The sequence below is a fragment of the Betta splendens genome, chromosome 24 (genome assembly GCF_900634795.4).
Source record: "Betta splendens chromosome 24, fBetSpl5.4, whole genome shotgun sequence".
Lineage (NCBI taxonomy): Eukaryota > Metazoa > Chordata > Actinopteri > Anabantiformes > Osphronemidae > Betta > Betta splendens.
This window is the reverse complement of record NC_040901.2, coordinates 304,883-320,131: the sequence shown is the minus strand read 5'-3', so window position 1 is coordinate 320,131 and position 15,249 is coordinate 304,883. Positions and strand designations below refer to the sequence as shown.

The window sequence follows — 15,249 nt, the reverse complement described above, 5'->3', positions numbered from 1 at the left end:
AATCTAACGCTACTGTTCAACAGGAAGAAGCAGATTGTTACGAGACATCAATTGTAAAACATGCTTTGTTAGACTTCATTTTATGTTACTTGGATTATTGCCTTTTAGCATATGATGTTTCTTTGTAACTTTACAACACTACTTTTGAATGAGAAAATTCACAACAACAACAACACTGAGTTAAATATCCATGAAGTTGACTTGGTGTTTAATTTGCTCACAATCACTTTATTCACTGCTACAATTAGTTCTATCCTTCATCTACAGATGAAAGGACAACACAAGCGGAAATATGCATCATCATTCTGGTTAAATCCCTGAATCTCCTATTCGCTCTAGACGCAAATGTACAATTAAAGATCCGAAAGCATTAAATCTATCTTAAGAATTATATGAAACAGAACCCCCACCGGAAACCTATGGCTTATCATACATTAATTGTCTTTATTACATTACAATTGAATTGGCCATAGACCACGTGTTAGCAGAGAAAAGAGGCGTTTGTGTTATGTTTGGAGACGCATGTTGTACTTACATCCTGAATAACACTGATTCTAATGGTATTGTGGCGAAGGCGCTCCACGGCCTTCAGAATCTCAGCTAACTCTGGTATAGATTCTTCCTCTTGGAATTGGCTAGACGAAATGTCTGGAAAATGGAAATCTGTTCTCATGTCCACAGCTGTTTCCTTTATAATTGTGATGGCTGTGATTCTCTTGTTTGGTTGTTGCGTTATCCCACTGGTTAGAGGTCTCATCATGCGTGCGACCTCAGCAACACTCTCGTATGAGAATGACACAATGCACTATGTTCAAAAACCCCAACTCTAACTCACTTAATGACTTTGACGATGGTATGGGCTCATTTTCTTCACATGCCGATACAGAAGTTATTCTTGTATAACTACCACCAAAAACAGCTCCCAACCTTTTGTCCCTTAGTTACTTCACATTTTATGTGAAGGTGTATTTTTGAATCTTGATGAGTTAATACCCTTATTGTTTCATTTGCAAGGATCTTTTATTATTACAGAATGTGATGTTGACAATTTTTATTCCTTTATGGTTTGATTAATGTGTAATCAAAAGGGGGGAGTGTTATGGGAAAAATTGTCTCTTATTTTATGTTGTCTTCCTTATTTCTATGCATTTCTATGCAGGTTATTATACGAGTTATGACTTATGTTCTGCAATTAATATCTTATGTTTTGTCTTACTGTATGCATTTGATATTTCACCTACATTGTTCAATGGTTGTCTCTGCCTGATAGACTCTCAACTCTAGCTCCCAAACCCAAGGTCGGGAGTTGTGTCTCTGTCTGTTGAGACTTGGTGCTCCTTTCTCACAGATAGTTGGACGTCAGCAATGCAGGTGTGAGAATGTAAATATCTTCACACACACTGCGACAGGGAGGAGATGGTGCATGTAATTTGATTGGGTTAGAAAGACATTCCACCCTAGTCGGACAGAGAAGCTAAAAGGCAGAAGCAACTTGAGGATCGTGGGCTCTTTGCATCACACCTCCGTGGTGTGTGCACTGATCTCCCCAGCTGGTTTTTGGTTTGTTGATGTGCACGATCAACATCCATGCTTTTTATTTGCTTTCCCCATTATTTTTATTTTCTTTATTATTTCAATAAATCGCACAAAAGGACAACTCTCTCTCATCTACTTCTTTATGGAAAATTTCCACCACACAGATTACCAAAATAATCATTAGTAAGAGCCCCAGACCAATGCTGTACTGCAGCACACTTTCAGTTCACTGATTTCCTCAAACATAAAATTACTGATTGGCATTTAAACGTGTTGTAGAGAGTATTATTGTTTGGGGGATATTTAATGGCATAAGTGCCAACGCAATAAAAAAAGACAACATTAAGAACAGAAAAAGTTAATTCAGAACCCTTAAGCTCTGTTGTGAACTTACTTCCAGTGGCTGAGCATGGTAGTGTTCTGTGGGATCCCTCAGTTCAGCAGCCTCTTTCATCAGTCTTTTAACCGCTGTTTTGTCCCAAAACACAAAGGCAGAAAAATGTATATTTAGTGCGTGCAATGTAAAACTACATATTGTCTTTCTAATCATTGCCACTGACATTAGTGTTGTTGGAAAACCAAAACTGCATATGAAACTATATAGGGTTGGGTAACTCAAAAATGTGTCAGAACCATCAAACTAATAAATTGTTGTTACATTGTGTGTAAGGTTATGCTGACCCCTCACAAAGAATAATGCCTGAGCCACAGTTAAGGTGAAACTTATTATTCCTCAAATTAAGGTAGTATCTAGTATTTTTTATATATTATTTGCCCTTTGCCCTTATCCACAAAATTTTAAACAGTCTTTAAACATACAAAAGGTTCTGACACAGCATTCTATGCAATTTAATTATTTTAATAATTATTTAATTAAGTGCTGATCCTTTAAAGTACCATTGTATTTAATTAACATAATCATAACAAAACCCTACCACTAAATTAAAAAAAATTCTAAATAATTTCCGAAATTTACTTTACTTCTAACCCATACATTGTCCGAAATAAAATATATTTAGAACACGTTTAACATTTAACAAATTAGCCCACGTTATTGTTAAGACCCTAAAAGAGAGCTTTTTTTAATAGGAAGAGAGCGAGCACAGCTACTAAAACGGTGGAATTAGTGTTCAAACTTGCGTTTGCAGTTAACGGGCAGACTTTCGTAACCACAACATACGCAACGTTCAAACTGCGTCAGATTAAACTGTAAGGGGTGTTTAGGTCGTGTACAGACGACAAAACACTCACTAAACATTGTGAAGGCATCGACAGGGACAGCCAATATGTTTTTTTCCTACGTCAAACAGTTGGTTTAACTGATTTAATTTCATGGTGCCTTGGGCAAAACACTGAATCTTAAATTTTAACCCGGTACAGCTCTTTATGTGAATGCGTGTTTTTGACTACCAATATTATTACAAAGCGCTAGAGCGGTGCAACTGATTTACCATTCATTATAAATATCGTTCATGATCGCTCACTAACTATTCATTATGAACACTGTTATAAAAAATATATAATATTAATAAAATAAAACAAATTAGAGGTGTCCCGTGTATCAGTCCTGTTAGCAAACTTGTTACAGTTGCAGAAAAAGCATCAATGATTAAAGAAAACGTACCTGGACTTCTGAGGTTATATTTATTCTCCATAATGTAAAGAAGCGCGCTAATAAATGTACAAGCCCTTTCTATCGATGTCTATCTCGAAAGCTAGCTTCCAGATATCCCAGATAGTTAGGGTTAGCGTCAAGCTAACTTAGCAAACTGACTATCTTACATCAAGTGGCTGATATGAAGACTACTTCATGACCAGTTCTCTGTTGTGTTTCGGCATTTATATAAAATAGGGGGAGATATTCAAAGGTCACGAAAGCAGAAGGTTCGCAGAGCACACGATTAAAATGTTTGACAAACGTCACCCTTGTAATATAATTTGTAAAAGCAGGAAGTATTTTCCTTGTTCTGTGGGGTTTGCTTCCTGCTTCTTCTTCTTCTTGCTTTTGTGAGTTTTATGGCGGCTGCCATTCGTAAAGTTGCATTACCGCCACCCATCCTACTCCATCCTCCATATATCTTATTTACTAACCCAGTCCTTTGTAATTAATGTATAATAAACAGTGCACTTTTTCCCGTGCGTCCAGCTTTAAAAATATTTCCTAAACATAAATTAAATCCAGCTTTCCTGAATCCCCCATCATAATCTCCTTTCCCCTATTAGATTTACTACCCTCCACCCTCCCATCTGGATACCTCTGTTTTGTGCTGTTCAAACACATACCTAATCCTTTAAATACAGGGGTGTGCAATCAAGGGCCACATACAGAAAGATATACAAAGTATACTGCCTTACCTCTAATGCAATAACGTTAGTTGTCATGTTGTCATCAACTTTTAGCAAGCTTTTTTAGCAATTGGGTTTACTAACATTTGAAAAAAATAATATGTGTAACTCTCCTCTAATAGGGATTGTTATACTAAATAGGAGCAGTGAGGCTACACTTTGGTCTGAACAACAGCTGGTTTCCAGTCCATACTCCGCGCAGATGTTCCTGTATACTATGCCAGCCACTTGGTTATGGCGTTCCATGTATGCTTTCCCTGCCAGCATCTTACACCCTGCAGTTATGAGCTGGACCGTCTCAGGGGCCTCTTTGCACAGTCTACACCTTGGGTCTTGTCTGGTGTGGTAGATCTGGGCTTCTATGGCTCTGGTGCTCAGGGCCTGCTCGTGTGCAGCCAGGATGAGTGCCTCTGTGCTGTCCTTCAGCCCAGCCCTTTCAAGCCATTGGTATGATTTGTTGAGATCAGCCACTTCAGTTATGTTCCGGTGGTACATCCCGTGCAAGGGCTTGTCCTCCCATGATGGTCCCTCTTCCAGCATCTCATCCTCTGTTCTCCACTGCCTGAGACATTCACTCAGCACGTCATCTGTCGGGGCCTTATCCTTGATGTACTTGGATGTTTCATCACAAATAGTGGCTCTAACGCTCACTAGTCCTCGGCCTCCTTCCTTGCGGCTAGCGTACAGTCTCAGGGTGCTGGATTTGGGGTGGAACCCTCCATGCATGGTGAGGAGGTTTCGTGTCTTAAAATCTGTGGTCTGTATCTCTTCCTTTGGCCACCCTATTGTTCCCACAGGGTATCTGATCACTGGCAGGGCGTAGATGTTTATTGCCCGGGATTTGTTCTTGCCATTGAGCTGGCTTCTTAGGACTTGCCTTACTCTTTAGAGGTATTTGGCTGTTGCTGCTTTCCCTGTTGCCTGTTCAAGGTTGCCATTCGCCTGTGGTATTCCAAGGTACTTGTAACTGTCCTCAATGTCTGCTGTTGTTCCTTCTGGGGGTGGGACCCCTTCTCTGTGGATTACCTTGCCTCTCTTTGTCACCATCCTTCCACATTTCTCAAGCCCGAATGACATCCCAATGTCCGAGCTGTAGATCCTGGTGATGTGGATCAGTGGATCATTGATGTCATCTATGTAGAGGAGGTGGCTTATGGTGGCCTCGTTCCGGAGTTGTTATCTGTAGCCAGTCTTGGATATTATTTGGCTGAGGGGGTTCAGACCTATGCAGAACAGCAGTGGGGACAGTGCATCTCCTTGGTATATGCCACATTTGATGGATACTTGGGCAAGTGGCTTCCCATTGGTTTCAAGGGTGGTTCTCCACAACCTCAGCGAGTTTGCAATGAAGGCCCTTAGAGTTCTATTGATGTTGTACAGCTCCAAGCATTCAGTGATCCATGTGTGTGGCATTGAGACATAGGCTTTCTTGTAGTTAATCCAGGCTGTCCACAGGTTGGTGTGTCGCACTCTGCAGCCTTGGGCGACTGTTCTGTCTACCAGGAGTTGGTGGCGACGTCTGAGCCGGTATCTCATGTGCTTCATTGTCTCTCATTATATGAGGTAGGCAGTAGCCTTGCGCAAGGACCCACACTGGATGCTCACTCCTCCCTGGCGGGGATTTGAACCGAGGACCACCCGTGTGCAAGTCCTGCGACTTTACCAACATATTATATATATATAATTCATATATAATTTTAATTGGTATAGAATGTCTAGATTTTATATTTGAATCGTTACAACTATGTTCATCTGTTCTTTTAGCAGAAGCAGCCCTTTCCTCTTTGGTTTGGTTACGTTTATTTCTGATATTGTGTATTGTAACACAAGGTTATGACCTACATAATACTGAACATTTCACTAATCTACAATTCTAATTGCAGTACCTTTGTTGATGAGGTGATGGTGAGGATATCCACAGCTTCCATCTGGTAGAGTACTGCTTCCGCTCAAAGTCTTCCAAATAGTAAAGAAAACAAAGATCAGTACATCTCCCCAGTCATCTATCTACAGTTACAGTATACCTGTCCTGCTGCAGAAACAAATGTCCAACATAACCAAGTTTACCACCTACCCAGGATATGGTCTGTTTACCCTACTTCCATCAAGCACTTCTACTGCAAGACCCTGCAAAAGCTTCTGTCCTTAACCCCCCAGACTTCTCAACTCACTCAGTAACCTATACATTGCACATTGGTGTGTGAAGATAACAGTATCTCCCAGCTTTAGAATACTGCTGCATTTTCTGGTTGACAACAAAGTTGTCTTTGACTATTACATATTTCACTGAACTCTATGACTGAAATCATAGTATTGAAATGTTTTTCTCTTTCTAATATGGTAAGCTATAAAGGTGAACCAACTGTAAGAAAAAAGCATGTGTAAATATAAATTAAAAATTCAATTGTTTAAAAACATTGTTGTTGAGTATTGCACACACAAAAAACAAATTTCTACACAAATGGTAAATGAGCTATTCCACAGGTGGTCTAAATCCAACATACAATGGGTGTTTTATTCATTGGGAAACTCTGCCTTGATCTACACACCACGCGTGAAGAGATCACAACTCAGATTGTTCACCCCCAAGAATACCCAGCAGCGCTCGGGGAGCTAGTGCTTAGTGTCTCGCTCAAGGACACAGACCTTTGCCCTTCCGAGGCCGACACTCTACCCAAAACCATTACTAAAAGCAGTAAGAATACGTTAGGTCAATTCATATTTCGAACCAATGCTTTGTTTGTTCCCAGGTAGGTCATGCAGTGATTGCTCTAAATATTAATGCACATTTTTTCAAATAAAATTATGTCAGAGCAGCAGCACAAGCAAGACAAAAACAGTGTAAATGTATTCATTATTTCAGCTGTGCTCTCAAATGTTTGTTTATTTGTATAATGTAAGCTAAAGTAGTGTTTTATATTAACAAGAGTTTTCCAGGTAAGTCAGTGGTATCTGCCAGAATCCCGCATTAGCATCCGACAAGTTGTCCTAAGGTATGTTTAATTGAGAGTAATAGGTGTTTCTCTCTTAACACTGATTTGTTCAGCTCCGTGAGGTCAGTGCATATTTTCTTCTCTCTCTTCTTCATATCTCTCTTCTTTTGCACCGCCACCATAGGTGCACACCACTCAGTTGTCTCCTTCACCTTAGAGATAACTCCTTGCTGCAGCTTAGATCCTCTTTGACCTTAAGTAGAAGCGGGAGAGATATTTGTCTTAGTGTTGAGAGTGAAAAAGGCTGTGCACTAGGCCTCAGCACAATGTTGTACTCACCCTCCATCTTCCCTAGTCCACTAAAAAGCTTTGGGAACTCTTTTTTTAACAGTATCTTTTGGTTCTAGGCTGATGCTCTCCAACCTGGCAACCAGCTGTAATACTATGGCTGCCATTTTTCTGCTAAGTGTTCGGCCCTCTAACCACATGTTGGGGATATGCGAGGAGCACAAGCTCCTGAGTGGAGATACCAATTATGTCTATAATTTCGATTCACAAATTTTAGCTTAAATATATATCACTATATGACAAATGTCTATAGTTTAACTAGAAAAAGTAATTTCTCGAGAAATTACGTGGGAGAGCTGATCTGCTGCCGCAACGATGACAAACGCTGATTAAGCTGCTGACGTCAAAAAAGTTGACTACGTCCAAAAGTTGACTACGGCAAAGCGATGAAAACGAGAAAACGTTGACAAAGAATAAAACGATGACAAAAGATGGCAATTAAAAAGATGATGATTAAAAAGATGACCAATGTCATACTAAGACAAGATTAAAATATGACAATGATTCAAAAGTTGACCAAGGTAAAAAATATATCAAAGATTAAAAAGTTGACCAGAGTGCATTGTTGACAATCATAAATAAGCTGACTAGCTTTTTAATTTGAAGAAAGTATTTGTAAATAGTTACCTGTGTAATAGTTTAATAACTAGTAAAAATTTACCAGTAAGAAACAAAAATCTTGCCATTTAAGGTAATAAATTACATTGTGCTTTTATTTTGAAAGGATTTAGAGGTTGTGTGTGGGCGATTACTAAACTATAAAATAGTCATTAGATAGTCATAATTTATCATTCAATACCAAGAATAGCCCTATTAAAGCAAAAGATTTAGATTTAGCCCTTTCAGAATAAAAGCACCCTAATAAGTTTGAGTGGCTATTTACTGAACTCTAAAGTAGTCTCTATAACAATTGGCAAGTATTCAGAACCACAAATTTTCTAATCAATCTTGCCATTAAAGGTAATAAATTGTAATTGGTGCTTTTATTTTGAAAGGATTTAGAGGAAATGTGTGGGGGTAATAGCGTAACTGTCAATTAGTCTTTAAATAATCATAATTACCCATTCAAAGGCAAAAACAGTGCAGTTAAAGCTAATAATTGGCATTGGTGCTTTTATTTTGAAAGGATTTAGAGGAAGCATGTGTGGGTAATTACTAAACTGTTAATCTATCTTTAAAAAGTCATAATTACCCATCTAAAAGCAGAAATACTGCTATCAAAGCTAATTATTTGGCTTGGTGCTTTTATTTTGAAAGGATTTAGAGGAAGTGCGTGCTTAATCACTACACAATCCAATAGTGTGGTTGACTAATCAGTAACAAGCATGGAACTGCTCTGTACACTGAGCATCAGGAGTTTGACCTGTCAGTGACATCTGCAGCTGCGCCGTCGCCATGAAGACGAAAGGCGGGAAAATCAGGCTCACTCTGCTCTGTAAAAGCAGAGTTTCACCCTGTATAAACAGGCTTGTTCCACCTAAACCATGATAGTTATCACAAAAATTATTTCATTTTACGAGTCCCAAGGCTTCAATGAGCAAATGGTGTGAATTTTATGTTTAAGGACAAAAGCTTGTAGCCACAGTGGCAATTTCAAAATATGTCTCCTCTGTTTTTCACCCCAGATGTTTGCCAAAAATTATCATTAGAGTCTATGGGAGAATTTCAGGATGTTTCTGCGCTTTAAGGTTGATAGCGACTAAAGTATAGGTCTGAGGGTATATCCAGACACATCATTAGAAAGAAGACAATTATGACTACGATTTAGTGAAGTAATTACGTTGATAGAGTAAAAATTGTGGCTGTAGTGACAAGTTAGAGACAGAAGTTCTGTCTTAAAAAAGCGCACCTTCTCACTGTAGCTGTGACATCACGCACTCTAGCAGACGCAATACACACCAATGGAAAAGCTGAAAATTTAACAAAAACCACACGATATTTAAACGCTCACAAGTGGAGAACTATAAAAGATACGAGGACGCTGATTTACACGGAGAACGTTGAAAGATGATAGACGCTTTTGACGTTGAAATGACGTTTCTACGCCAAAGTATGACGATGATAGACGCTGATGAAAAGAGGGAAGTTGACAGAAAGTTGAACGATGATTCCCATAGACGACCATTATAAAAAAACGGAAAACGTTGAATAACGTTAAAAGTTGAAAAGCTGAAAACGTGAAAAGTAATAGCCCCCATCTCCTAAAGACGACACACGTTTAGAAAGTTGAATGGCGATTCTACGACGAAGCGTTGAGACGATGAAAGCAACCGAAAAACGGGGCGAAATAATAATAATAATAAGAAAAACTAGAAAAAGTAATTTCTCGAGAAATTACGTGGGAGAGCTGATTTGCTGCCGCAACGATGCCAAACGCTGATTAAGCTGCTGACGTCAAAAAGTTGACTACGTCCAAAAGTTGACTACGGCAAAACGATGAAAACAAGAAAACGTTGACAAAGATTAAAACGATGACAAAAGATGGCGATTAAAAAGATGATGATTAAAAAGATGACCAAGGTCATACTAAGACAAGATAAAAAATATGACAATGATTCAAAAGTTGACCAAGGTTAAAAGATGTCAAAGATTAATTAAAAAGTTGACCAAGGTGCATTGTTGACAATCATAAATAAGCTGACTATCTTTTTGATTTGAAGAAAGTATTCGTAAATAATTACCTAACTGTGTAATAGTTTAATAACTAGTAGAAATTTACCAGTCAGAAACAGAAATCTTGCAATTTCAGGTAATAAATTACGTTGGTGCTTTTATTTTGAAAGGATTTAGAGGTTGTGTGTGGGCAATTACTAAAGTATAAAATAGTCATGTGATAGTCATAATTTATCATTCAATAGCAAGAATAGCCCTATTAAAGCAAAAGATTTAGATTTAGCCCTTTCAGAATAAAAGCACCCTAATAAGTGTGAGTGGTTATTTACTGAACTCTAAAGTAGTCTCATTAATGATTGGTAAGTATTCAGAACCACAAATTTTCTAATTAATCTTGCTATTAAAGGTAATAAATTGTAATTGGTGCTTTTATTTTGAAAGGATTTATAGGAAATGTGTGGGGGTAATAGCGCAACTGTCAATTAGTCTTTAAATAATCATAATTACCCATTCAAAGGCAAAAACAGTGCAGTTAAAGCTAATAATTGGCATTGGTGCTTTTATTTTGAAAGGATGTAGAGGAAGCATGCGTGGGTAATTACTAAACTGTTAATCTATCTTTAAATAGTCATAATTACTCATCTAAAAGTAGAAATATTGCTATTAAAGCTAATTATTTGGCTTGGTGCTTTTATTTTGAAAGGATTAAGAGGAAGTGTGTGCTTAATTACTACACAATCCAATATTGTAGTTGAGTAATCAATAATAAGCATGGAACTGCTCTGTACACAGAGCATCAGCAGTTTTGACCTGTCAGTCAAATCTGCAGCTGCGCCGTCGCCATGGAGACAAAAGGCGGGAAAATCAGGCTCACTCTGCTCTGTGAAAGCAGAGTTTCACCCTGTATAAACAGGCTTGTTTCAGCTAAACTATGATAGTTATCACAAAAATTATTTCATTTTACGAGTCCCAAGGCTTCATTGAGCAAATGGTGTGAATTTTATGTTTGAGGACAAAAGCTTGTAGCCACAGTGGCAATTTCAAAATATGTCTCCTCTGTTTTTCTCCTCAGACGTCTGCCAAAAATTATCATTAGAGTCAATGGGAGAATTTCAGGATCTCTCTGCACTTTGAGGTCGATAGCGACTAAAGTATAGGTCTGAGGGTATATCCAGACACATCATTAGAAAGAAGACAAGTATGACTACGATTTAGTGAAGGAATTACGTTGATAGAGTAAAAATTGTGGCTGTAGTGACAAGTTAGAGACAGAAGTTCTGTCTTAAAAAAGCGCACCTTCTCACTGTAGCTGTGACATCACGCACTCTAGCAGACGCAATACACACCAATGGAAAAGCTGAAAATTTAACAAAAACCACACGATATTTAAACGCTCACAAGTGGAAAACTATAAAAGATACGAGGACGCTGATTTACACGGAGAACGTTGAAAGATGATAGACGCTTTTGACGTTGAAATGACGTTTCTACGCCAAAGTATGACGATGATAGACGCTGATGAAAAGAGGGAAGTTGACAGAAAGTTGAACGATGATTCCCATAGACGACCATTATAAAAAAACGACGGAAAACGTTGAATAACGTTAAAAGTTGAAAAGCTGAAAACGTGAAAAGTAATAGCCCCCATCTCCTAAAGACGACACACGTTTAGAAAGTTGAATGGCGATTCTACGACGAAGCGTTGAGACAATGAAAGCGACCGAAAAACGGGGCTAAATAATAATAATAACTAGAAAAAGTAATTTCTCGAGAAATTACGTGGGAGAGCTGATCTGCTGCCGCAACGATGACAAACGCTGATTAAGCTGCTGACGTCAAAAAGTTGACTACGGCAAAACGATGAAAACGATGAAAACGAGAAAACGTTGACAAAGATTAAAACGATGACAAAAGATGGCGATTAAAAAGATGATGATTAAAAAGATGACCAAGGTCATACTATGACAATATTAAAGAGATGACAATGATTCAAAAGTTGACCACGTTTAAAATATTAAAAAGTTGACCAAGGTGCATTGTTGACAATCATAAATAAGCTGACTATCTTTTTGATTTGAAGAAAGTATTTGTAAATAATTACCTAACTGTGTAATAGTTTAATAACTAATAGAAATTTACCAGTCAGAAACAAAAATCTTGCCATTTAAGGTAATAAATTACATTGGTGCTTTTATTTTGAAAGGATTTAGAGGTTGTGTGGGCGATTACTAAACTATAAAATAGTCATTAGATAGTCATAGTTTATCATTCAATAGCAAGAATAGCCCTATTAAAGCAAAAGATTTAGATTTAGCCCTTTCAGAATAAAAGCACCCTAATAAGTTTGAGTGTCTATTTACTGAACTCTAAAGTAGTCCCATTAACGATTGGTAAGTATTCAGAACCACAAATTTTTAATCAATCTTGCCATTAAAGGTAATAAATTGTAATTGGTGCTTTTATTTTGAAAGGATTTAGAGAAAATGTGGGGGTTTAGCATAACTGTCAATTAGTCTTTAATTACCCATTAATAATCATAATTACCCATTCAAAGGCAAAAACAGTGCAGTTAAAGCTAATAATTGGCATTGGTGCTTTTATTTTGAAAGGATGTAGAGGAAGCACGTGTGGGTAATTACTAAACTGTTAATCTATCTTTAAATAGTCATAATTACCCATCTAAAAGTTGAAATATTGCTATTAAAGCTAATTATTTGGCTTGGTGCTTTTATTTTGAAAGGATTTAGAGGAAGTGTGTGCTTAATTACTACACAATCCAATAGTGTAGTTGAGTAATCAGTAATAAGCATGGAACTGCTGTCTACACTGAGCATCAGCAGTTTGACCTGTCAGTGAAAACTGCAGCTGCGCCGTCGCCATGGAGACGAAAGGCGGGAAAATCAGGCTCACTCTGCTCTGTAAAAGCAGAGTTTCACCCTGTATAAACAGGCTTGTTCCAGCTAAACCATGATAGTTAACACAAAAATTATTTCATTTTACGAGTCCCAAGGCTTCAATGAGCAAATGGTGTGAATTTTATGTTTGAGGACAAAAGCTTGTAGCCACAGTGGCAATTTCAAAATATGTCTCCTCTGTTTTTCTCCTCAGACGTCTGCCAAAAATTATCATTAGAGTCAATGGGAGAATTTCAGGATCTCTCTGCACTTTGAGGTCGATAGCGACTAAAGTATAGGTCTGAGGGTATATCCAGACACATCATTAGAAAGAAGACAAGTATGACTACGATTTAGTGAAGGAATTACGTTGATAGAGTAAAAATTGTGGCTGTAGTGACAAGTTAGAGACAGAAGTTCTGTCTTAAAAAAGCGCACCTTCTCACTGTAGCTGTGACATCACGCACTCTAACAGACGCAATACACACTAATGGAAAAGCTGAAAATTTAACAAAAACCACACGATATTTAAACGCTCACAAGTGGAAAACTATAAAAGACACGAGGACGCTGATTTACACGGAGAACGTTGAAAGATGATAGACGCTTTTGACGTTGAAATGACGTTTCTACGCCAAAGTATGACGATGATAGACGCTGATGAAAAGAGGGAAGTTGACAGAAAGTTGAACGATGATTCCCATAGACGACCATTATAAAAAAAACGACGGAAAACGTTGAATAACGTTAAAAGTTGAAAAGCTGAAAACGTGAAAAGTAATAGCCCCCATCTCCTAAAGACGACACACGTTTAGAAAGTTGAATAGCGATTCTACGACGAAGCGTTGAGACAATGAAAGCGACCGAAAAACGGGGCTAAATAATAATAATAACTAGAAAAAGCATTTCCATAAGAAAATGCACAGTGAATGCTTCCAAGCTGAAAATATTCCTGAAGAGTTGCTGAAAGTAACTGAAACATTTAAAACAGATGAAATAGCTCAATCATGTAAAGCATAGTTGAATGTATCTAAGGAGAAATAGGAATTGATTAAACAGTGCTGAATATTTGCAGAAGAAGCTGAAGTAGTTGAATTTCATATGGAGGAAACACGAAAAAGATTTGCTGAAATTAACAAACTGCTGAAAATCAATTAATAATTTGTTGAATTATAGCCAAATGTATCAAAATGGCTAAATATTGTAATTAAATAGTTTTGATTTCAAGAGCTTAATGAGTTTAAAAGTTTAAATTGATAAAAGTTAAAGCTTTGAAGGAAGTGTGTGCAGATAATTGCTGAACAGTAGAATAGTTTCATTAACTGGTTATAATTAACTAGTCAAATTCACAAATGTGATATTTAGGCTAAATAATTAGATTGGTGCTTTTATTTTGAAAGTAATTTGAGGAAGTGTGTGTCCTAAATTGGTAAACTGGGAAAAGCGCTCATTAAGTTGTCCTAAATAACAAAAAAGCAGTCAAAAGCATAAATTAAAAAGGTTTAGAGCTTAGTTAGTTGCACTAAAAGTTTAGTATTCTTATTTTGAAATGACTTACAGGAAGCTTGTGTGAGTAATTGTTAAATTGTTTCATTAACTAGTAATAATAAACCAGTAATAACTGGTATAGACTTATTGCTGATTTACAATTGACCATTCAAAAGCAGAATTTATTCTATCAAAGCAAAAAAATTGGTTTAATGCTTTTATTTTAAAATGATTTAGAGATGTATGTGTTTATAGCCAAACTTTAAAATAGTCTCATTACTTGTCACAATTACCCATTCAAAAACAGAGTTTATGCTATTAAAACTAAAAATTTGGATTGGTACTTTTATTTTGAAAGGATATCGAGGACACCTGTGCAGGCAATTTCTAAACATTAAGATTGTCTTATCATCTAGTTAGTGGGAGAGCTGAACAGCTCTCACACTATTGTTATCTTCGGTCTTTATTATTATTTTTCTTCTACTTATTCCGCCCTTTTTTCGATTGCTATCTACTTTTTAACGCTTCATCGTAGAATCGTCGTTCAACTTTCTAAACGTGTGTCATCTTTAGGAGATGTGGGCTATTACTTTTTATGTTTTCAGCTTTTCAACTTTTAACGTTATTCAACTTTTTTCATCGTTTTTTTATAATGGTCGTCTATGGGAATCATCGTTCAACTTTTTGTCAACTTCCCTCTTTTCATCAGCGTCTATCATTGTCATACTTAGGCGTAGAAACGTCATTTCAACTTCAAAAGCGTCTATTATCGTTCTACTTTCTCCTTGTAAATCAGCGTTGTCGTGCCTTCTATACTTTTCGACTCGTGAACGTTTAAATATGGTGTGGTTTTTGTTAAATTTTCAGCTTTTCCATTAGTGTGTATTGGGTCAGTTAGAGTGCGTGATGTCACAGCCAGAGTGCGAGGGTGCGCTTTTTAAAGACAGAACTTCTGTCTTTAACTCGTCGCTACAGCCACAATTTCTACTCTATGAACGTAATTATTTCACTAAATCGTAGTCATACTTGTCTTCTTTCTAATGATGTGTCTGGCTTTACCCTCAGACTTATACTTTAGTCGCTATCGACCT

At 37.3% G+C, this 15,249-nt stretch overlaps 1 protein-coding gene across 2 annotated transcripts in view; it reads right to left on the bottom strand.

Moving 5' to 3' along the window:
* ube2j1 (ubiquitin-conjugating enzyme E2, J1) overlaps positions 1 to 3,650 on the bottom strand; it is a 41,665-nt gene extending 38,015 nt beyond the window's left edge. The window contains exons 1-2 of one of the 2 annotated variants that reach the window (XM_041069548.2): positions 3,161 to 3,650; positions 1,931 to 2,004 (exon numbers count right to left, since the gene is read on the bottom strand). In XM_041069548.2, the coding sequence (XP_040925482.1) occupies positions 1,931 to 2,004; positions 3,161 to 3,191 (105 nt within the window). In that variant the 5' untranslated portion in view covers positions 3,192 to 3,650. The remainder of the gene's footprint in view (positions 1 to 1,930; positions 2,005 to 3,160) is intronic. The other variant, XM_029141260.3, reaches the window with a different exon arrangement.
* Between the last annotated feature and the right edge of the window lie 11,599 nt (positions 3,651 to 15,249).